This window comes from Vanessa atalanta, chromosome 30, assembly GCF_905147765.1.
Source record: "Vanessa atalanta chromosome 30, ilVanAtal1.2, whole genome shotgun sequence".
Lineage (NCBI taxonomy): Eukaryota > Metazoa > Arthropoda > Insecta > Lepidoptera > Nymphalidae > Vanessa > Vanessa atalanta.
Window position 1 is genome coordinate 5,264,555 of NC_061900.1, and position 25,278 is coordinate 5,289,832.

Genomic DNA, 25,278 nt, shown 5'->3' on the forward strand with positions numbered 1-25,278 from the left:
GATCAAACGCACACAATAATCATTTAAACGGGTCCAGCCCTTTTGCCAGTCACTGGCACATATAAAATGTTTTATGTTTTGAGCGACTCCATGGATGGTCCAGTTTACACGCGGTAAGTGGCGCTTTGATAGGGCTCTTAGTTCATTTTGGTGTTAGATAGTCCATTGGTTCAGACTATTAAACTCTACCACACATGGGGCTTCAACGTTGAAACCGAACTTCGAACAGAAATCAAAATATTTCATAAGTATTATAATTTCAAATGACTCAAACTGTAAATGAATTAATTTAAAAACACCCTATATAACACAAGTTCATACACATCAAATATCACGTGTATGTTTGGCCGTCGGATGCACTGTCATTAGACCTACACCAATATGTAAGTGGTTTTAACTCAGTTAAATAAAAGCTTGCAACAAACAGTTACCCCAACATATGTCCACTGAATACACTCTCCACTGTACACCCAAAGTTCCAGAAAAGTTAGCTAAAACTCCTCCGTTAGCTTGTAGGCACTGATCCGTCGATTGTTCGTTAACCTACGACGATATCGAGTATTCGTTGTTGTCGTCGCTGGTGTTGATGGTGCCGCTCACGCACCAACACGCGACGGTGAGATCATTGACGTAACGCTACGAGTGGCGCGGGACAGCTCCGTACACCGATCGGTCAGTCTGTCCTGTTAGACTCCATCTGTGGAAAGCAATTATAAATCATTATTTAACTGTAGACGCCCCCCCCCCCCATCATCTTAGCACAGTGGTGGGATTTATTTACTTGGTGATAGGGCTGTTTGCAAGCCCGTCTGGTACCCAGTATTGTTTAATTCCGGTTTGAAGGGTGAGTGAGCCAGTGTAACTACAGGCACAAGGGACATAACATTTTAGTTCCCGAGGTTGGTGACGCATTGGGTACGTATGGGACATTTCTCACACCGCCATTGTCTATGGGCGATGGTGACCACTTACAATCAGGAGGCACATCTGCCAGTCCGCCTACCTACGTCATATAAAATAACTTAATCACGGCCTTGTTTATAAATGTAGAGATATTAACATTGATAACTCTTACCGTTATCAACGATTTGACGTGCGAAAGAGATAGCATTATTTAACTAATCCATAAACAACCTCTACACTCAAAGCCCGTTGATCATTATTAACAGCGAGATTGTCTAGTGGTCACTTATTAATAAGTGGTCACCACCGCCCATAGACACGTGTCACCAACCTCGAGGGCTAAGGTGTTGTGTCCCCAGGTAAAGTGCCGGTAATATGTATGTCTCACCGTGCGAGGTCGGTGGTCACGCGTACGCGGGGCTGTGTCCGCGGCTCCGGCCCGACCGCCCGTAGCTCTCCGACCGGCTGGAATACACAACGGGCACCATTAGGGTTTACTCACTAATACACACAATAGGGCGCGGCGCCCTCGCGATTGGTGGACGGGACTTATCTCTATTAATATTACAAGGACGGAACCAATTCTAAAAAAGTTTTCAGTGGTAGAAACACACATAATAAGCTATTTGACTGGTTTTTAAAATCCATTTTATATTATTAAGTAGAGGTTAAGGAACCCGGTAAAAGTTGACTTTTTTAATTCTAGTACATATTTGCTGAAAAATATCAAAATTAAAATTCCATATTTAGTGTGTTCCCTCTGTATCGGATACAGTATCAGTATACAGTACAGGTATCTAGTGACTCCCGCGCCGAGCGACGCTCGCACTTAACACGTCTTGCAAGTCTAAAGTTTGATTAATTTTCCCCCTTCATGTATCGGAGAAAAGCGTAAGTACCACACTCTTAACGCAATCATATTCACAAAAAATCGTAACATAAAATTAAAACTACTGCACGTCAAGACCTGTAGTCCCGCTGCGCGTACAGCGTGTACAAGGGGTAGGGACTCCGCCTCGGACTCGGGCTGCGACTCGCGCTGCTCCGGGCCGCGCTCAGCGTGGAGCCCGGCCCGACCCCACTCGGTCCCGCGACCGAGCACCCGCGCCTGCCGTCCGAGCCACTCGTTGCGGTCACTGGAATCGCACGTACAAAAATATCACAAAGTGAACTCTTCCATTCTGAAACGCTGCTCTGAAGTGGAAGCACACAGAAGCGACACTCACCGCGGGCGCGCGCGGCGGGCGCGGCGGGCGCGGGGGGCGCGGCGCCGGCGGCCGCCAGCGCGGAGGGGCTGGGGGAGGCGCGGCTGCGCGCGCCCGCGAAGTCTGCGCGACGCCACGCGCCACATGCGACAGTACACTGAGTGACCTGCCTGCCGCCGCCTGCCGCGCGCGTGTGCTCGTAGCTCATTGCGATACCACGTACACAACGAACACACGATTGATCTGTGATATCCACAGCGAATATCACAGATCAATCGAGCTCTCGACCGATGGTGTCGCGTCAATTTGCTGTCAAATGTCGTTTATTTGACTTTTCTCCTCTCATGGTTAGAATAGAGTATAATTTAATGTTTGCGTCTAAAGTACCCCTATTTTCCCGTTTATGTACTCGTATGTGTTTTGAAGAAATCGTAACTTTGTATATATAAAAAAATACTCGTTTCTTTTAATACAAGGCATAGGTAGCGGAGTGTATCACGATTATTAAAAATAACTGTTAGTACAAGATACGGAAAGCTCATTCACTTACATTATAACAGACAGACTATTCATTATGTAATATAAAATATACTTTTTAAATATAATTTGCATTAAACAAACAGCGGCCTCGTAAAATTCGTTTAGTTTAGTTAGACACACGCATCAAAACGTTATTTACATAAACCCTAAACCTATTTGTATTATGCCGCAGCGGATAATTATCATTTTATTATATTAATTATAGCAATTTATTGCTTTTTAATGAACTCATTTAAAAATTGTAAGGGAATGATCTTTTCATTAGTTTTAGCGTATGATTGTCTAGACGTATGTATGGCGTATGTACAGCGACTGTGCAGGTTACATGGTGCTAGTTTAGTCCTAAACAGTTCAGCTACGAAATAAAATATTATGAATTAACCGTGGTTTTATTTAACTTTTTATGTTAAGGCCTTGCGGCCTTGCACTTTAAATGCAGTATTTAGGGGACCGGGCTGCTGTCTTGAGGTCGAAGAATCGGGAGAATGTTTCCAGGAACTGTTTTCACCTTCGGACATTTCGTCAAAATTCCAAGTTCCACCCGCACCACCTAGATGTAAGAAATTTCACAACAGCGCGATTTTTAAGTCATTTCCTGCCTCGCACAACCACTCTGTGGAACTAGCTTTCAACAGAGTGGTTGTGCGAGGTTTTTCCAGACCGATACGATTTGGGAACCTTCAATAAAAGAGCGTACTCCTTCCTCAAAGGCCGACAACGCGCCTGCAAGCCCAGGTGTCGCAGATGTCCGTGGGCCACTTTCCATCAAGTGAGCCTCCTGGTCAATGACATAAAAAAATAAAATAACGCAAAAGTTAAAATACTTTGGTTTTCATCATTGAATGCATTCTTTCCCAATTTATTCTTCCAAATCTTTGCTCAAAAATAAAACCCAGCTTGTGAATAAATATTGTAATTTGTTTAACAACATTCGACCGAAAATTCGGGACTTACAAACCAACACAACTCCAACATATAAACGTTATTTACATCAAATAAAACTAACGATTTTGACAGTCTTTCAAAAACTGTTACATTTTGATTTAAACATGCGAATTGGAAATAAAAGTATATCTGTCTCGTTCTATCGTTGAATTAAAAATTTAAATGTAACCATCAAAGCGTAACATTTTCTCTTTGAAACAGTAACAGAGTTGCTTACATTAAAGTATCTTAATTAAATTTATAAATAAATAGCGTCGTCTCGCATCTGTTTCTTGCGTTAGAGCGAGACAGAAGATTACATTTCTTTAGATAAAATGTAGATACATGTTACAAAATTATTATTGCAATTAATGGCAGTCAATGTTTTGTTAATTTATTTTAAATTGCGATACATTTATACAGTTGGAACAAAATAACACACGTGAGAGTATTTTTACCAGAATTAAATATGGCGGTGAAATTAAAAAAACAATTTTAGCACAAATACATAGTAACATTATATAGGAAAAAAAATATTTGTGCGTCTCGGGACGCCCGTCAGAAGTAATACCTTTAACTGTCCGAAATACGGACGCTGTTAGCGCTGTTAGAGTGAGTGAGGAGGCTCAGCCGCACAGACTGGCGCCGTAACGCGTTACGTAACGAAGCTGTTCACCCTTCCATAACAAGTTATCCCTTCAAAACCGATACATAAAAAAAAACAACTTTTTAAAAACAGATCTTATTAAATCCTAATAATTACATTGTCAAGAAAAGTTAAAGGAAATTGCAGCTCAATCGCTCATGAAAATAAACCCCTTTAAGTGTGATCCACTGGTTGTTTTCCGGTTAGCTTAAAGTGTACTCCAAAATATTACATAAAATTCGGACTAAGAGAACGCGCTCCGACGCCTGTCGGTCACGACTAAAGCCAATTCCAATCACAAGAGTTGTGTAAATAAACAATTTTGACAGCAAATTGACGCGTTATCATTGGTCCTTGAATGATCTATGGTGTCCATTATGGGTTCGAAAAGCTGGCGTTTTGAATGTCCAAAGAGTTTTATCGGAACTATGAAAGTAAAGCTTTTGTTAATTAATTAGTTGTTTGGAATAGTGTTTGTTGTATTTAAATAAATATACATTGATTATGAACGGTTCCTTGTGCACAATATAGCAAAAACTATTAGTAGATTGCATGGAATATGAAAATTTAAGGTTATCTTGACTTCTGTTTATATTGGAATCTATACTAATATTATAAACGCGAAAGTAACTCTGTCTGTCTAGCTCTCACGTCCAAACCGCTGATTTGATGAAATTAAGAACGCTTAATCTTGAATTCCAAGGAAGTTCATAGGCTGTTTATGCTGACATCTCTCTCAAAGTCTTGATGGATGATCAACCCCTAAGACTTTGTATAGATCAAACAGTTTTATTTCACAGAAAACTTAAACTGATTTTTTTTTAATAATAATAGTCTTGTAAATTGAAACAATGCTCTGAGCTTAATGTTACAACCCCCTCCCCTTGTCACTCTCGTAGGGGTCTCATAGCAAACTGGTATAATTTACTTAAGATATATCACTTTAAATTTCTTCAAAGACAGCTTTAAACTTAACTCAAAATTAAACAATTTTATAAGAAAATATCAATCAATACGAGAGAATTAAATGTAATTTCTCAATTTGAATTAACGTTTGAGAACAGTGGGTTTACCTAGGTCTATGTTTTTTTACAAATTCCAGATAAAACAATAGATCATAGACAGTATCTTTTATATTTATATTTATGAGTGTTTAGTGGAACTTTATTAAAACTTTACCTAACGCCGGTTTCGCGCAGGTGGAATAAGGTTATATATAAAGCATTCATTTTGGTATTGAAAGACAGACTTACAAAAAAACTTTAGTTATGAATATTTTATTGTTAAAAATTAAATTTTATTTATTAAGAATAATGCATACGTCCAGCCCGTGTTCCCCCCCACTCTCTCCATATTAAATCACATCATATATGTACATATTATAAATAGATCTCCGTAGATTGGTCGCGGCTACCGTTCGCTAGCTTACGTTATGTTACAAGATAATAAATAGTTACTTAAATAAATGTGTTACAGTTTTTGAAACATTGACATTAAATAATGTATACTATCCGTGTGGATGTAGAAACGACAATGGCGTCGCTTCTATTCGCCTCTCACTCGCACATTATCGCTGTCTATACTCACACCCGACAGTCCGTAGTCCAATCCAATGGCAGGAGTTGATCAATGAACAACTTTGTCCAGAATTGACATGACATCATCATCTAAATAATCAGAGATATTTATTATGGATTCGTGAAAAAATGCGTTTTGTGGTTCAGCTAAGGTGTTATCGAAACTTTGCAAGTAAAATTTAAGTGACAATACTTAAGGAGTTAATTGGAATTTGAGCCGAGATGGCCCAGTGGTTAGAACGCGTGCATCTTAACCGATGATTTCGGATTCAAACCCAGGCAGGCACCACTAAATTTTCATGTGCTTATTTTGTGTTTAAAATTCATCTCGTGCTCGGCGGTAAAGGAAAAACATCGTGAGGAAACCTGCATGTGTCTATTTTCAACGATTAATTGAGCTCTCGACCAATGACGTCGCCTCAATTCAAGGTCAAATGTCGTTTATTTAGGTTTCATCCTCTTGTGATTGAAATAGATTCATCACTTTTTGTATTTCTTGGTTTCAGTTTAAATCGTCAGTAAGCCAGTGTAGGCGCTAGGGATACCTCAAGTGTTCATACTCTTACAGTGCGTATTTATAAAGGCAGTCCATTTACCTAAATATAATAATCTTAAGAATAAAAAAATATCCTAAAATATATTTACATAGTTTATTGCTTGTATACAGATTTAGGTCTTTAAGTGTAACGTTGTTTAATGGGTGCTTAGTTACATTTGGAGCGAATTCCACTGCACCGTTTTAATTTAAATGGTAGATTTTTACACTTCAAAAGCACGATAAATTGCAAGCAGCGCTATCGCTGAACCCGCTATATTTTGCTAAAGATCTTCGGCTTCTTCTGGTCTTCAGCTGTCCTTGAAGTTTAAGCTCGCTTAATACCTACCAAATTTCATCAAATTCGGTTCAGTAGTTTGCAATAACAACAGACAGACAGAGTTACTTTCGTATTTACAATCTTAGTATGGATTATTAGTCAAACGATATCAAAATCTTAATACAGACGGTACACTAAACACCGCCTAAACAACGTGTCCAACTAAAGCCTTAAATTTTAGTTTTCAATTAAATAACATAATTCACATTTCAAAATATACTGTAATTTGTTTTTTGAGTCAAACTTAATAAATTAAATTAACATGTAACATTACAAGATACAAAAACTGTAACCGTCACGCGATATAACATCCTTAATTATATGTAACAAATCACAGCTTTGCGCTGCTTGCAAGAAATTTGATATTTTCATACAATTAAAAAAAAACTTTGGTTTTTTTGTGTGCAGTACGCATAGGCAACTGTCATTTGCTGTCTCTCTCCCACTCATAGAGATCTTCCAAGATGGTGCGAGATGGAAGCTTCGATACATAAGTATTTAATAGTTTCAGAAATAAGTGTCGATTTAAAAGTCAGTCTTGTATCAGTTGATAGAAGATTCATTTTCGAAGAGAAGTTTCTGTTAGCGTTTAAATGAAGAATTGTTTAATTATATTTGTTAAATAAATGACTCAGACTTTTCATAATAGACAAAGCAATAGTATTCAAACCGAGACACGAGAGGGTCGAGAATAACTTTGACGTGACTTGTCGAGGTCTTGGATAGTCTATGATATTTGCTATGAATTATAGATTCATTATTAAGCAGAGATGACCCAGTGGTTGGAAAGCGTGCATCTTAACCGGTGATTGCGTGTTCAAACCCAGAAAGCACCGCTGAATATTCACGAGCTATACTTGCGTTTATAATTCAAACATCGTTAAGGATCTTCGAAACATGAATGTGTCTAATTTCAATGAAATTCTGCCACATGTGCATCCCCCAATCCTCGTTTGATCAGCTCCAAACTTCCTCAAAAGGGAGAGGAGCCCTTTAATCAGCGGTGGGGTATTCTATAGACACTAGTTTACTATTGTGGATTCGCGAAGACGCGTAAGTTTTGAACGTCAGCGAAGTTGGAATTTCGATTGTAAAATTTAATCACACTAGTGTTTAAGTGTATTATAAAGATATTTCAGTCATGTCTGTTTGTCGTGTATTATAGCATTATGTATATCTAAGGTCTGTTTACCTCCACTCCTTATATTGGTGACTGTCGCTAAGTTTATGAGGAGTCCTTATTAAGGTCGATGCTGTAACAATTTCGTAACACTTGTGAAAATGTTTTGATAGCTTCAAATATCATCATTGTTATTGTAGTCTACAGCATGTCACCCTTTGACATTTTAGAAGAAGGATTTACGTACTTCATGCGATTCGCTAAAAACTCGGCTACATTGTGCACTACTGAGAGTTTACGATTAATATATCTGAACCTAACTACTTATTTCATAACTCCGATAACAGTTCCGTCGACGTTCAAAACGCCAATCGCCAATCCATAGCGAATATCACAGATGAATCAAGCTCTGTCTTCAGTGTCAAAATTATTATATTGCTGGAATTCTCTTAAGATTAGAATATATAAAAGATTTAATTAAAATGAATGTCTGAACTTTTACGATGACGACCATGTTTTAATAATGAAACCCCACCAACAAAGACGCCATCCACACCGACCCCTGGAATATCGACGAGCAGTTCAACTCTCAAACGTAAAAACAAAAAACGTTTCATAAAAAAGTATTTATTACAATTTATTTTAAATGCGGGTTTTACGATACTCGAACTGATCAACGGAACAAGTCAACAATTATTCAATAATGAATCTTAGTTTATATATAATTAAGGATTACAATCGCTTAGCTTACGTTATCATACAATTTCACAAGTATACACTTTATTTACAATATTTATAACTTAACATCGCCGTCCGTCCGTCGCCACTAACTCGTCTTTACTAAAACGTAAGAGAACCATCAGTAAGAAATAAAACTCGAAAAAGTTGCCCGCGAGCGTTACGTACGAAAACGTTGCGGAGAAATATCGTTTGAAATGAAGATACGGATGCCTCGTAATGTTCGTGTATTGTATTCCCAACCGACTTCAACATAAGCTGGTCTTCAGTTCGTCTGAGCGTCCGAAACGATTTTAAGGTTAATTTTCATATTGAGTTGCGTGCGGAGTCCGAGTGGTCCCACCACGATATCGTTGCTGTTGGACAGCTTCATTTGGAACGAAGTTCTTTTTCGCGGCTTAAGTGGAGCGAGCTGGTGGAGATTTTAGTAATGAAGCCACCCCCCCCCCCCTCGGGCGACTTTCTCTCTCAATTGTATATAATAATAAATATTGGACAACATCACATGCATTACTCGGATCCCAATGTTAGCTAAACCACTCATGTGATGGAAAATCAGAAGTAACGACGGCACAACAAACACCTAAGACACCATAGAAAACTAATGAACTTATTATACATCGACTCGGCCGGGAATCGAACCCGGGGCCTCGGAGTGGAGTACCCAAGAAGACCGGTGTACACACTACTCGACCAGAAAAGTCATCAATATGACTTTATATAATATTTAAAACGCATTTTTTGTTAACGTTTTAATCCACACGGAATATTTTAATAAGAAATTTATCGTTTTCGTTTCGTATAGCGGAAGCAACTTCGTTCCAACACTATTTATTTACAAGTCTTTGAAGTCGGTTAAAAATAAACACACAGAAAAAAATGGCGAATACATTTGTACATAAAAATCATATCTCTTAAGTGGTCGACATTAATATTATGACGGCAGTTTCGATTCCGGCCTGTATTGGTTTCGGCTCCAAATTTAAGTGATAACATTCATAGTTCTCTGACATATACAATGTTGGGGTAACTGATTACTGTAGTTTCTTGACGGTTCTTTGCAGTAGAATCTACTTATAGGACTTGTGGCCCGTGTAACAGTTGACTCTTATAAGAATCCACTCGAATGAATACTATTTAGACTTAAATAGAATCAAAATTAGTCCTCAAACGTTAAATGTGTATACATTGGGTCTAATCTAATCGTCCCAGACGATCAAACGCACACAAAAATCATCAAAACGGGTCCAGCCCTTTTGCCAGTCACTGGCACATACACGTACCGACGAATCGATATCTATACTACTACCATAAATGCGAAAGTCTGTCCGTCACCTCTTCACGCTTCAACTGATGAACCGATATAGATGAAACTTTGTATGGAGATAGTTTGTATGTATTTTGTTTTATAAATGGCACGCGGTTAAAGTCGCAGGTTCAACTAGTTACAAAATATGTAAAGATAATAAAATATATCTTAACACCTGACATCATTCAAGGGAATTTCGAATAACCTTGAAACTAACTTTTAATGATTACTTAATTAATTTTCTGTTTTAACAGTGGAAAACCAACGCGTACGCACGTAAACTTCTGAGTTATTGTAACGTGAGATAGACTCTTTTTGTTAACACTAAACGTAACGCAGGCGCGTCTTGATCCAGCAAGTGCTAACAGCCAGCCGGTGAGGCACCTTAGAAGGTCTAAAATATTTATTGAAGGAAAAGGGACACCCGAGCGAGGGCCTGTCTATATATAACAAATGAATCCCTATGAGCCACGCCATGAGTTGGTAACGTGTTTACCGATATCATAAATCTTTTATAATAGTTCTCGAAGCGATTGTCACGGGTTTTCTAATAGGGACTGGACGACTGAACTGTTTCGATAAAATGTTTTATGTTTTGAGCGACTCCATGGATGGTCCAATTTACACGCGGTAAGTGGCGCTTTGATAGGGCTCTTAGTTCATTTTGGTGTTAGATAGTCCATTAGTTGAATAAACTAATAAACTCAATAATAAACTCAACAACACACGGGGCTTCAACGTTGAAACCGGTTAAATAAAAGCTTGCAACAAACAGTTACCCCAACATATGTCCACTGAATACACTCTCCACTGTACACCCAAAGTTCCAGAAAAGTTAGCTAAAACTCCTCCGTTAGCTTGTAGGCACTGATCCGTCGATTGTTCGTTAACCTACGACGATATCGAGTATTCGTTGTTGTCGTCGCTGGTGTTGATGGTGCCGCTCACGCACCAACACGCGACGGTGAGATCATTGACGTAACGCTACGAGTGGCGCGGGACAGCTCCGTACACCGATCGGTCAGTCTGTCCTGTTAGACTCCATCTGTGGAAAGCAATTATAAATCATTATTTAACTGTAGACGCCCCCCCCCCCCATCATCTTAGCACAGTGGCGGGATTTATTTACTTGGCGGCAGGGCTGTTTGCAAGCCCGTCTGGTACCCAGTATTGTTTAATTCCGGTTTGAAGGGTGAGTGAGCCAGTGTAACTACAGGCACAAGGGACATAACATCTTAGTTCCCGAGGTTGGTGACGCATTGGTGATGTATGGGACATTTCTCACACCGCCATTGTCTATGGGCGATGGTGACCACTTACAATCAGGAGGCACATCTGCCAGTCCGCCTACCTACGTCATATAAAATAACTTAATCACGGCCTTGTTTATAAGCGTAGAGTACTCTTACTGTTATCAACGATTTGACGTGCGAAAGAGATAGCATTATTTAACTAATCCATAAACAACCTCTACACTCAAAGCCCGTTGATCATTATTAACAGCGAGATTGTCTAGTGGTCACTTATTAATAAGTGGTCACCACCGCCCATAGACACGTGTCACCAACCTCGAGAGCTGAGGTGTTGTGTCCCCAGGTAAAGTGCCGGTAATATGTATGTCTCACCGTGCGAGGTCGGTGGTCACGCGTACGCGGGGCTGTGTCCGCGGCTCCGGCCCGACCGCCCGTAGCTCTCCGACCGGCTGGAATACACAACGGGCACCATTAGGGTTTACTCACTAATACACACAATAGGGCGCGGCGCCCTCGCGATTGGTGGACGGGACTTATCTCTATTAATATTACAAGGACGGAACCAATTCTAGAAAAGTTTTCAGTGGTAGAAACACACATAATAAGCTATTTGACTGGTTTTTAAAATCCATTTTATATTATTAAGTAGAGGTTAAGGAACCCGGTAAAAGTTGACTTTTTTAATTCTAGTACATATTTGCTGAAAAATATCAAAATTAAAATTCCATATTTAGTGTGTTCCCTCTGTATCGGGTACAGTATCAGTATACAGTACAGGTATCTAGTGACTCCCGCGCCGAGCGACGCTCGCACTTAACACGTCTTGCAAGTCTAAAGTTTGATTAATTTTCCCCCTTCATGTATCGGAGAAAAGCGTAAGTACCACACTCTTAACGCAATCATATTCACAAAAAATCGTAACATAAAATTAAAAGTACTGCACGTCAAGACCTGTAGTCCCGCTGCGCGTACAGCGTGTACAAGGGGTAGGGACTCCGCCTCGGACTCGGGCTGCGACTCGCGCTGCTCCGGGCCGCGCTCAGCGTGGAGCCCGGCCCGACCCCACTCGGTCCCGCGACCGAGCACCCGCGCCTGCCGTCCGAGCCACTCGTTGCGGTCACTGGAATCGCACGTACAAAAATATCACAAAGTGAACTCTTCCATTCTGAAACGCTGCTCTGAAGTGGAAGCACACAGAAGCGACACTCACCGCGGGCGCGCGCGGCGGGCGCGGCGGGCGCGGGGGGCGCGGCGCCGGCGGCCGCCAGCGCGGAGGGGCTGGGGGAGGCGCGGCTGCGCACGCCCGCGAAGTCTGCCGGACGCCACGCGCCACATGCGACAGTACACTGAGTGACCTGCCTGCCGCCGCCTGCCGCGCGCGTGTGCTCGTAGCTCATTGCGATACCACGTACACAACGAACACACGATTGATCTGTGATATCCACAGCGAATATCACAGATCAATCGAGCTCTCGACCGATGGTGTCGCGTCAATTTGCTGTCAAATGTCGTTTATTTGACTTTTCTCCTCTCATGGTTAGAATAGAGTATAATTTAATGTTTGCGTTTAAAGTACCCCTATTTTCCCGTTTATGTACTCGTATGTGTTTTGAAGAAATCGTAGCTTTGTATATATAAAAAAATACTCGTTTCTTTCAATACAAGGCATAGGTAGCGGAGTGTATCACGATTATTAAAATTAACTGTGTTAGTACAAGATACGAAAAGCTCATTCACTTACATTATAACAGACAGACTATTCATTACGTAATATAAAATATACTTTTTAAATATAATTTGCATTAAACAAACAGCGGCCTCGTAAAATTCGTTTAGTTTAGTTAGACACACGCATCAAAACGTTATTTACATAAACATCCCCAACCCTTTTCGTGTTATGCCGCAGCGGATAATTATCATTTTATTATATTAATTATTGCAATTTATTGCTTTTTAATGAACTCATTTAAAAATTGTAAGGGAATGATCTTTTCATTAGTTTTAGCGTATGATTGTCTAGACGTATGTATGGCGTATGTACAGCGACTGTGCAGGTTACATGGTGCTAGTTTAGTCCTAAACAGTTCAGCTACGAAATAAAATATTATGAATTAACCGTGGTTTTATTTAACTTTTTATGTTAAGGCCTTGCGGGTAAGGCACTCTAAATGCAGTATTTAGGGGACCAGGCTATTGTTTTGGGGTCGAAGAATCGGGAGAATGTTCCCAGGAACTGTTTTCAGCTTCGGTAATTTCGTCAAAATTCCAAGTTCCACCCGCACCACCTTGATGTAAGAAATTCCACAACAGCGCGATTTTTAAGACATTTTCTGCCTCGGACAACCACTCTGTGGAACCAGCTTTCCACATAGTGGTTGTGCGAGGTTTTTCCGGACCGATACGACTTGGGAACCTTCAAGAAAAGAGCGTACTCCTTCCTCAAAGGCCGGCAACGCACCTGCAAGCCCCCCGATGTCGCAGATGTCCGTGGGCGGTGGTAGCCACTTTCCATCAGGTGAGCCTCCTGGTCAATGACATAAAAAAATAAAATAACGCAAAAGTTAAAATACTTTGGTTTTCATCATTGAATGCATTCTTTCCCAATTTATTCTTCCAAATCTTTGCTCAAAAATAAAACCCAGCTTGTGAATAAATATTGTAATTTGTTTAACAACATTCGACCGAAAATTCGGGACTTTCAAACCAACACAACTCCAACATATAAACGTTATTTACATCAAATAAAACTAACGATTTAGATAGTCTTTCAAAAACCGTTACATTTTGGATTTAAACAAGCGAATTGGAAATAATAGTATATCTGTCTCGTTCTATCGTTGAATTTAAAAATTTAAATGTAACCATCAAAGCGTATCATTTTCTCTTTGAAACAATAACAGAGTTGCTTACATTAAAGTATCTTAATTAAATTTATAAATAAATAGCGTCGTCTCGCGTCCGTTTCTTGCGTTAGAGCGAGACAGAACATTACATTTCTTTAGAAAAAATTTAGATACATGTTACAAAATTATTATTGCAATTAATGGCAGTCAATGTTTTGTTAATTTATTTTAAATTGCGATACATTGATACAGTTGGAACCAAATAACACACGTGAGAGTATTTTTACCAGAATTAAATATGGCGGCGAAATTAAAAAACAATTTTAGCACAAATACATAGTAACATTATATAGGAAAAAAAATATTTGTGCGTCTCGGGACGCCCGTCAGAAATAATACCTTTAACTGTCCGAAATACGGACGCTGTTAGCGCTGTTAGAGTAAGTGAGATGGCTCTGCCGCACAGACTGGCACCGTAACGCGTTACGTAACGAAGCGTTCACCCTCCCGTAACAAGTTATCCCTTCAAAACCGATACATAAAAAAAATATTACAACTTTTTAAAAACAAATCTTATTAAATCCTAATAATTACATTGTCAAGAAAAGTTAAAGGAAATTGCAGCTCAATCGCTCATGAAAATAAACCCCTTTAAGTGTGATCCACTGGTTGTTTTCCGGTTAGCTTAAAGTGTACTCCAAAATATTACATAAAATTCGGACTAAGAGAACGCGCTCCGACGCCTGTCGGTCACGACTAAAGCCAATTCCAATCACAAGAGTTGTGTAAATAAACAATTTTGACAGCAAATTGACGCGTTATCATTGGTCCTTGAATGATCTATGGTGTCCATTATGGGTTCGAAAAGCTGGCGTTTTGAATGTCCAAAGAGTTTTATCGGAACTATGAAAGTAAAGCTTTTGTTAATTAATTAGTTGTTTGGAATAGTGTTTGTTGTATTTAAATAAATATACATTGATTATGAACGGTTCCTTGTGCACAATATAGCAAAAACTATTAGTAGATTGCATGGAATATGAAAATTTAAGGTTATCTTGACTTCTGTTTATATTGGAATCTATACTAATATTATAAACGCGAAAGTAACTCTGTCTGTCTAGCTCTCACGTCCAAACCGCTGATTTGATGAAATTAAGAACGCTTAATCTTGAATTCCAAGGAAGTTCATAGGCTGTTTATGCTGACATCTCTCTCAAAGTCTTGATGGATGATCAACCCCTAAGACTTTGTATAGATCAAACAGTTTTATTTCACAGAAAACTTAAACTGATTTTTTTTTAATAATAATAGTCTTGTAAATTGAAACAATGCTCTGAGCTTAATGTTACAACCCCCTCCCCTTGTCACTCTCGTAGGGGTCTCATAGCAAACTGGTATAATTTACTTAAGATATATCACTTTAAATTTCTTCAAAGACAGCTTTAAACTTAACTCAAAATTAAACAATTTTATAAGAAAATATCAATCAATACGAGAGAATTAAATGTAATTTCTCAATTTGAATTAACGTTTGAGAACAGTGGGTTTACCTAGGTCTATGTTTTTTTACAAATTCCAGATAAAACAATAGATCATAGACAGTATCTTTTATATTTATATTTATGAGTGTTTAGTGGAACTTTATTAAAACTTTACCTAACGCCGGTTTCGCGCAGGTGGAATAAGGTTATATATAAAGCATTCATTTTGGTATTGAAAGACAGACTTACAAAAAAACTTTAGTTATGAATATTTTATTGTTAAAAATTAAATTTTATTTATTAAGAATAATGCATACGTCCAGCCCGTGTTCCCCCCCACTCTCTCCATATTAAATCACATCATATATGTACATATTATAAATAGATCTCCGTAGATTGGTCGCGGCTACCGTTCGCTAGCTTACGTTATGTTACAAGATAATAAATAGTTACTTAAATAAATGTGTTACAGTTTTTGAAACATTGACATTAAATAATGTATACTATCCGTGTGGATGTAGAAACGACAATGGCGTCGCTTCTATTCGCCTCTCACTCGCACATTATCGCTGTCTATACTCACACCCGACAGTCCGTAGTCCAATCCAATGGCAGGAGTTGATCAATGAACAACTTTGTCCAGAATTGACATGACATCATCATCTAAATAATCAGAGATATTTATTATGGATTCGTGAAAAAATGCGTTTTGTGGTTCAGCTAAGGTGTTATCGAAACTTTGCAAGTAAAATTTAAGTGACAATACTTAAGGAGTTAATTGGAATTTGAGCCGAGATGGCCCAGTGGTTAGAACGCGTGCATCTTAACCGATGATTTCGGATTCAAACCCAGGCAGGCACCACTAAATTTTCATGTGCTTATTTTGTGTTTAAAATTCATCTCGTGCTCGGCGGTAAAGGAAAAACATCGTGAGGAAACCTGCATGTGTCTATTTTCAACGATTAATTGAGCTCTCGACCAATGACGTCGCCTCAATTCAAGGTCAAATGTCGTTTATTTAGGTTTCATCCTCTTGTGATTGAAATAGATTCATCACTTTTTGTATTTCTTGGTTTCAGTTTAAATCGTCAGTAAGCCAGTGTAGGCGCTAGGGATACCTCAAGTGTTCATACTCTTACAGTGCGTATTTATAAAGGCAGTCCATTTACCTAAATATAATAATCTTAAGAATAAAAAAATATCCTAAAATATATTTACATAGTTTATTGCTTGTATACAGATTTAGGTCTTTAAGTGTAACGTTGTTTAATGGGTGCTTAGTTACATTTGGAGCGAATTCCACTGCACCGTTTTAATTTAAATGGTAGATTTTTACACTTCAAAAGCACGATAAATTGCAAGCAGCGCTATCGCTGAACCCGCTATATTTTGCTAAAGATCTTCGGCTTCTTCTGGTCTTCAGCTGTCCTTGAAGTTTAAGCTCGCTTAATACCTACCAAATTTCATCAAATTCGGTTCAGTAGTTTGCAATAACAACAGACAGACAGAGTTACTTTCGTATTTACAATCTTAGTATGGATTATTAGTCAAACGATATCAAAATCTTAATACAGACGGTACACTAAACACCGCCTAAACAACGTGTCCAACTAAAGCCTTAAATTTTAGTTTTCAATTAAATAACATAATTCACATTTCAAAATATACTGTAATTTGTTTTTTGAGTCAAACTTAATAAATTAAATTAACATGTAACATTACAAGATACAAAAACTGTAACCGTCACGCGATATAACATCCTTAATTATATGTAACAAATCACAGCTTTGCGCTGCTTGCAAGAAATTTGATATTTTCATACAATTAAAAAAAAACTTTGGTTTTTTTGTGTGCAGTACGCATAGGCAACTGTCATTTGCTGTCTCTCTCCCACTCATAGAGATCTTCCAAGATGGTGCGAGATGGAAGCTTCGATACATAAGTATTTAATAGTTTCAGAAATAAGTGTCGATTTAAAAGTCAGTCTTGTATCAGTTGATAGAAGATTCATTTTCGAAGAGAAGTTTCTGTTAGCGTTTAAATGAAGAATTGTTTAATTATATTTGTTAAATAAATGACTCAGACTTTTCATAATAGACAAAGCAATAGTATTCAAACCGAGACACGAGAGGGTCGAGAATAACTTTGACGTGACTTGTCGAGGTCTTGGATAGTCTATGATATTTGCTATGAATTATAGATTCATTATTAAGCAGAGATGACCCAGTGGTTGGAAAGCGTGCATCTTAACCGGTGATTGCGTGTTCAAACCCAGAAAGCACCGCTGAATATTCACGAGCTATACTTGCGTTTATAATTCAAACATCGTTAAGGATCTTCGAAACATGAATGTGTCTAATTTCAATGAAATTCTGCCACATGTGCATCCCCCAATCCTCGTTTGATCAGCTCCAAACTTCCTCAAAAGGGAGAGGAGCCCTTTAATCAGCGGTGGGGTATTCTATAGACACTAGTTTACTATTGTGGATTCGCGAAGACGCGTAAGTTTTGAACGTCAGCGAAGTTGGAATTTCGATTGTAAAATTTAATCACACTAGTGTTTAAGTGTATTATAAAGATATTTCAGTCATGTCTGTTTGTCGTGTATTATAGCATTATGTATATCTAAGGTCTGTTTACCTCCACTCCTTATATTGGTGACTGTCGCTAAGTTTATGAGGAGTCCTTATTAAGGTCGATGCTGTAACAATTTCGTAACACTTGTGAAAATGTTTTGATAGCTTCAAATATCATCATTGTTATTGTAGTCTACAGCATGTCACCCTTTGACATTTTAGAAGAAGGATTTACGTACTTCATGCGATTCGCTAAAAACTCGGCTACATTGTGCACTACTGAGAGTTTACGATTAATATATCTGAACCTAACTACTTATTTCATAACTCCGATAACAGTTCCGTCGACGTTCAAAACGCCAATCGCCAATCCATAGCGAATATCACAGATGAATCAAGCTCTGTCTTCAGTGTCAAAATTATTATATTGCTGGAATTCTCTTAAGATTAGAATATATAAAAGATTTAATTAAAATGAATGTCTGAACTTTTACGATGACGACCATGTTTTAATAATGAAACCCCACCAACAAAGACGCCATCCACACCGACCCCTGGAATATCGACGAGCAGTTCAACTCTCAAACGTAAAAACAAAAAACGTTTCATAAAAAAGTATTTATTACAATTTATTTTAAATGCGGGTTTTACGATACTCGAACTGATCAACGGAACAAGTCAACAATTATTCAATAATGAATCTTAGTTTATATATAATTAAGGATTACAATCGCTTAGCTTACGTTATCATACAATTTCACAAGTATACACTTTATTTACAATATTTATAACTTAACATCGCCGTCCGTCCGTCGCCACTAACTCGTCTTTACTAAAACGTAAGAGAACCATCAGTAAGAAATAAAACTCGAAAAAGTTGCCCGCGAGCGTTACGTACGAAAACGTTGCGGAGAAATATCGTTTGAAATGAAGATACGGATGCCTCGTAATGTTCGTGTATTGTATTCCCAACCGACTTCAACATAAGCTGGTCTTCAGTTCGTCTGAGCGTCCGAAACGATTTTAAGGTTAATTTTCATATTGAGTTGCGTGCGGAGTCCGAGTGGTCCCACCACGATATCGTTGCTGTTGGACAGCTTCATTTGGAACGAAGTTCTTTTTCGCGGCTTAAGTGGAGCGAGCTGGTGGAGATTTTAGTAATGAAGCCACCCCCCCCCCCCTCGGGCGACTTTCTCTCTCAATTGTATATAATAATAAATATTGGACAACATCACATGCATTACTCGGATCCCAATGTTAGCTAAACCACTCATGTGATGGAAAATCAGAAGTAACGACGGCACAACAAACACCTAAGACACCATAGAAAACTAATGAACTTATTATACATCGACTCGGCCGGGAATCGAACCCGGGGCCTCGGAGTGGAGTACCCAAGAAGACCGGTGTACACACTACTCGACCAGAAAAGTCATCAATATGACTTTATATAATATTTAAAACGCATTTTTTGTTAACGTTTTAATCCACACGGAATATTTTAATAAGAAATTTATCGTTTTCGTTTCGTATAGCGGAAGCAACTTCGTTCCAACACTATTTATTTACAAGTCTTTGAAGTCGGTTAAAAATAAACACACAGAAAAAAATGGCGAATACATTTGTACATAAAAATCATATCTCTTAAGTGGTCGACATTAATATTATGACGGCAGTTTCGATTCCGGCCTGTATTGGTTTCGGCTCCAAATTTAAGTGATAACATTCATAGTTCTCTGACATATACAATGTTGGGGTAACTGATTACTGTAGTTTCTTGACGGTTCTTTGCAGTAGAATCTACTTATAGGACTTGTGGCCCGTGTAACAGTTGACTCTTATAAGAATCCACTCGAATGAATACTATTTAGACTTAAATAGAATCAAAATTAGTCCTCAAACGTTAAATGTGTATACATTGGGTCTAATCTAATCGTCCCAGACGATCAAACGCACACAAAAATCATCAAAACGGGTCCAGCCCTTTTGCCAGTCACTGGCACATACACGTACCGACGAATCGATATCTATACTACTACCATAAATGCGAAAGTCTGTCCGTCACCTCTTCACGCTTCAACTGATGAACCGATATAGATGAAACTTTGTATGGAGATAGTTTGTATGTATTTTGTTTTATAAATGGCACGCGGTTAAAGTCGCAGGTTCAACTAGTTACAAAATATGTAAAGATAATAAAATATATCTTAACACCTGACATCATTCAAGGGAATTTCGAATAACCTTGAAACTAACTTTTAATGATTACTTAATTAATTTTCTGTTTTAACAGTGGAAAACCAACGCGTACGCACGTAAACTTCTGAGTTATTGTAACGTGAGATAGACTCTTTTTGTTAACACTAAACGTAACGCAGGCGCGTCTTGATCCAGCAAGTGCTAACAGCCAGCCGGTGAGGCACCTTAGAAGGTCTAAAATATTTATTGAAGGAAAAGGGACACCCGAGCGAGGGCCTGTCTATATATAACAAATGAATCCCTATGAGCCACGCCATGAGTTGGTAACGTGTTTACCGATATCATAAATCTTTTATAATAGTTCTCGAAGCGATTGTCACGGGTTTTCTAATAGGGACTGGACGACTGAACTGTTTCGATAAAATGTTTTATGTTTTGAGCGACTCCATGGATGGTCCAATTTACACGCGGTAAGTGGCGCTTTGATAGGGCTCTTAGTTCATTTTGGTGTTAGATAGTCCATTAGTTGAATAAACTAATAAACTCAATAATAAACTCAACAACACACGGGGCTTCAACGTTGAAACCGGTTAAATAAAAGCTTGCAACAAACAGTTACCCCAACATATGTCCACTGAATACACTCTCCACTGTACACCCAAAGTTCCAGAAAAGTTAGCTAAAACTCCTCCGTTAGCTTGTAGGCACTGATCCGTCGATTGTTCGTTAACCTACGACGATATCGAGTATTCGTTGTTGTCGTCGCTGGTGTTGATGGTGCCGCTCACGCACCAACACGCGACGGTGAGATCATTGACGTAACGCTACGAGTGGCGCGGGACAGCTCCGTACACCGATCGGTCAGTCTGTCCTGTTAGACTCCATCTGTGGAAAGCAATTATAAATCATTATTTAACTGTAGACGCCCCCCCCCCCCATCATCTTAGCACAGTGGCGGGATTTATTTACTTGGCGGCAGGGCTGTTTGCAAGCCCGTCTGGTACCCAGTATTGTTTAATTCCGGTTTGAAGGGTGAGTGAGCCAGTGTAACTACAGGCACAAGGGACATAACATCTTAGTTCCCGAGGTTGGTGACGCATTGGTGATGTATGGGACATTTCTCACACCGCCATTGTCTATGGGCGATGGTGACCACTTACAATCAGGAGGCACATCTGCCAGTCCGCCTACCTACGTCATATAAAATAACTTAATCACGGCCTTGTTTATAAGCGTAGAGTACTCTTACTGTTATCAACGATTTGACGTGCGAAAGAGATAGCATTATTTAACTAATCCATAAACAACCTCTACACTCAAAGCCCGTTGATCATTATTAACAGCGAGATTGTCTAGTGGTCACTTATTAATAAGTGGTCACCACCGCCCATAGACACGTGTCACCAACCTCGAGAGCTGAGGTGTTGTGTCCCCAGGTAAAGTGCCGGTAATATGTATGTCTCACCGTGCGAGGTCGGTGGTCACGCGTACGCGGGGCTGTGTCCGCGGCTCCGGCCCGACCGCCCGTAGCTCTCCGACCGGCTGGAATACACAACGGGCACCATTAGGGTTTACTCACTAATACACACAATAGGGCGCGGCGCCCTCGCGATTGGTGGACGGGACTTATCTCTATTAATATTACAAGGACGGAACCAATTCTAGAAAAGTTTTCAGTGGTAGAAACACACATAATAAGCTATTTGACTGGTTTTTAAAATCCATTTTATATTATTAAGTAGAGGTTAAGGAACCCGGTAAAAGTTGACTTTTTTAATTCTAGTACATATTTGCTGAAAAATATCAAAATTAAAATTCCATATTTAGTGTGTTCCCTCTGTATCGGGTACAGTATCAGTATACAGTACAGGTATCTAGTGACTCCCGCGCCGAGCGACGCTCGCACTTAACACGTCTTGCAAGTCTAAAGTTTGATTAATTTTCCCCCTTCATGTATCGGAGAAAAGCGTAAGGACCACACTCTTAACGCAATCATATTCACAAAAAATCGTAACATAAAATTAAAACTACTGCACGTCAAGACCTGTAGTCCCGCTGCGCGTACAGCGTGTACAAGGGGTAGGGACTCCGCCTCGGACTCGGGCTGCGACTCGCGCTGCTCCGGGCCGCGCTCAGCGTGGAGCCCGGCCCGACCCCACTCGGTCCCGCGACCGAGCACCCGCGCCTGCCGTCCGAGCCACTCGTTGCGGTCACTGGAATCGCACGTACAAAAATATCACAAAGTGAACTCTTCCATTCTGAAACGCTGCTCTGAAGTGGAAGCACACAGAAGCGACACTCACCGCGGGCGCGCGCGGCGGGCGCGGCGGGCGCGGGGGGCGCGGCGCCGGCGGCCGCCAGCGCGGAGGGGCTGGGGGAGGCGCGGCTGCGCACGCCCGCGAAGTCTGCCGGACGCCACGCGCCACATGCGACAGTACACTGAGTGACGGGCTACTGAGAGCTCATGACGAATTTATCTCTGTTTGTAATACAGCACTATTGCACTTAACTACTTATGTCCACTTTAATTTCACTTGCAAAATTCGAACAAAATTAAAAACAACATCTTTGTGAATCCATAGTGATTTTTGTGACCATAGATTAAACGAGCTCTCGACCAATCATATCGCGACCATTTGCTGTCAAATGTAATTTATTAATTTTTTGTCCTATTATGGCAGGAATAGACTAGCATTAGCATTTCAGCATTAGCAGCCTGTAAATTTTTCCACTGCTGGGCTGAAGGCCTCCTCTCCGTTTGAGGACTTGCTATAAATTTGAATAAGATAAGTTTCGACCGTTTCGCATCCGGCGATCGAAAGCGACGACTGTATTTAGCAATGTTTTCGTTGGTGGTCGAGTGAGTCAGACGTACCGGGCGGCGGGAGCAGATCGGCGACATGGGACGGCCCGCGCCGCGCCACTTGGAGCGAAGAGTACGCTGTAATGTCAACATCGTGTGTAAACGTCACCGTTAGATTACAATCTGACAGATTGTAATCTGTCGAAATATTGTAAGCTGTGAAATATTATTGCAATGTAACGCATGATTTTTCACTATAATGCAATCTGTCGAAGTCAAACCGTTAGATTACAATCTGTCCCCTGATTGGCCGGTCTTATCGTATTATACACGTATAGATCCGAAAGGACCAATGAGTCTTTAGAGCTTTAAAGTATTGGTATAATTCTAAATAAATTATTGTATTAAAAAAAAAAAAAAGAATTATTGTGACAGGGTATCCTTTATGTAACCTTTTAGTTAGTTAGATTTGTATCATGTTCAGCTTATCTCAAATGTACTTAAACCCCCCGCCCCCCTATCACCATACGTTAGCTACGCCGTGTGTAACTAAAACGATATTTATCAGTTTTTCTTATACCATTTCATAAATCTACTCGTTAAGGCCGCCATGACGAGCCAGCGTTCATGTTACACAGATTAAAAATATTATTATTAATGTTTAATAGATACTCGTCTGTAATATACAGGTCACTATATAACCCGTAACGAGAAGGTAAGGCTCACCCCGCATGACGGACAGCTCGATGGCCGCGCGCAGCTCGTCCGAGTCGCGCCGCGCGCACGCGCCCTGCGCACACGCCACACGTTAGTCAATTGGCCTCCTGGGCGAGGCTACTTTTTTATTGTATACTATTAACCATTATTAACTCAGATCTTATGTCCCACTGACTCGCTGACCCTTCAGACCGGAACGCAACAATACAGCGTACTGCTGTTTGGCGGTAGAATATATGGTGGTACCTATTTAGAGTCAGAACATTATCGTACGGATACGAGTACACTTGGTGGGAGGGCTTTGTCCAAGCCCGTCTGGGTAGGTACCACTCACTCATCAGATATTTTGCCGCCAAGCTGCAATACTTGGTATGTTTGTGTTCCGGTTTGAAGGGTGAGTGAGCCAGTGTAACTACAGGCCCAAGGGACGTGACATCTTAGTTCCCAAGGTTGGTGGCGCATTGGTGATGTAAGGCATGGTTAATATTTCTTACAGCGCCATTGTCTACGGGCGGTGGTGACCACTTAAAAAAACGGGCATAACGTTAGCGTCACAGAGCATATGAACAGACAGCCCAATGTATAATTATATAGTTCTCGTCAGCGTGCATCCGTGACGTCACGGCGCTCGCGGCGGGCCCGGGGCGCTCACCTGCGAGTGCTCGCGGTGCTGGCGGGCGGCTCGCTGCGCGCGGGACCCTGCGGACGACGGCCAATACGTTTGATGAGACATCTCTACTTGATAGCGAAATCCATTTACTTTTCATTCGACACATGTCGAGGCACTCACCCGGCCTGGGCGTGTGGGTAGCGCCGTCGCCGAGGTCCAGCTGCAGCACTCCCACCAGCTCTGTGGGGGGTACTATTGAGTATTTATCGTATAACTTAACTTTATATCAGTTTGTTACAGTCTTTAACTGTAACGAGGATAACACCCGATTTAGATGAGATTTATTACGGAGATAGTTCGAGTCCCGCGGGAGGAGACAGGCTTTTTTAATTCACCCCTCGAAGGGGTAAAATTAGTTTGTGAACTAAAGATTGAGTTTTTAATTTCGAGCGGGTTCAGCTTAAATGATTTAAGTTAGTAAAGATCACCGTCTCTGTAACTGAACTGCATCCGAGTGAAGTCGGGGCGGGATGCTAGTTTGATATAATAGTGATTACTTTAGAACTGATATCGTCAGTCTCACCTGCTCCGTGCAGCGCCTGGTGCGCGGGGTGCGGGTGCGGGTGCGCGGGGTGCGGGTGCGGGTGCGGGTGCGGGTGCGGGTGCGGGTGCGGGTGCGGGTGCGGGTAGTCGCGCGCCGTGAGCAGGTGCGTGTTCGCGTTGGGCGCCATCGCCACGTCCGGCACGGCGGCCGACAGGCGCGCGCGGCTCCAGCTGCCGCTCCTGGAACGGCGGTCGCGGGTGATTAGACTCGACTGTCTGACATACGGACAGGTAGAACTGCTTTCGCACTTGTATCAGTATGGATTACCTGTGGTGGGACTCCAGGGGTCGGGCCGGAAGTTCCCGTCGACACGTTCCAGCGCGTTGGTTATCTACGAATAAGAAAAAAGATCATA

The 25,278-nt window shown here is 40.4% G+C and overlaps 1 protein-coding gene and 3 long non-coding RNA genes across 4 annotated transcripts in view; all 4 read right to left on the reverse strand.

The window, feature by feature from the left end:
- Positions 1-406: 406 nt before the first annotated feature.
- LOC125075324 lies at positions 407-2,038 on the reverse strand. Its single transcript, XR_007120193.1, has 3 exons — positions 1,871-2,038; positions 1,292-1,368; positions 407-697 (listed from the first exon to the last, which is right to left on the reverse strand). It is a non-coding gene; the product is annotated as an uncharacterized LOC125075324 (long non-coding RNA).
- Positions 2,039-2,125: 87 nt separating this feature from the next.
- LOC125075433 (BTB/POZ domain-containing protein 7) overlaps positions 2,126-25,278 on the reverse strand; it is a 43,033-nt gene continuing 19,880 nt past the window's right edge. The window contains exons 23-29 of the mRNA XM_047687173.1: positions 25,191-25,254; positions 24,903-25,102; positions 24,500-24,559; positions 24,362-24,408; positions 23,719-23,782; positions 23,065-23,130; positions 2,126-2,265 (exon numbers count right to left, since the gene is read on the reverse strand). Of these exons, the coding sequence (XP_047543129.1) occupies positions 2,126-2,265; positions 23,065-23,130; positions 23,719-23,782; positions 24,362-24,408; positions 24,500-24,559; positions 24,903-25,102; positions 25,191-25,254 (641 nt within the window). The remainder of the gene's footprint in view (positions 2,266-23,064; positions 23,131-23,718; positions 23,783-24,361; positions 24,409-24,499; positions 24,560-24,902; positions 25,103-25,190; positions 25,255-25,278) is intronic.
- On the reverse strand, positions 10,196-12,209 carry LOC125075326. The gene is made up of 3 exons (XR_007120195.1): positions 12,042-12,209; positions 11,463-11,539; positions 10,196-10,882 (listed from the first exon to the last, which is right to left on the reverse strand). It is a non-coding gene; the product is annotated as an uncharacterized LOC125075326 (long non-coding RNA).
- LOC125075328 lies at positions 20,388-22,402 on the reverse strand. Its single transcript, XR_007120197.1, has 3 exons — positions 22,234-22,402; positions 21,655-21,731; positions 20,388-21,074 (listed from the first exon to the last, which is right to left on the reverse strand). It is a non-coding gene; the product is annotated as an uncharacterized LOC125075328 (long non-coding RNA).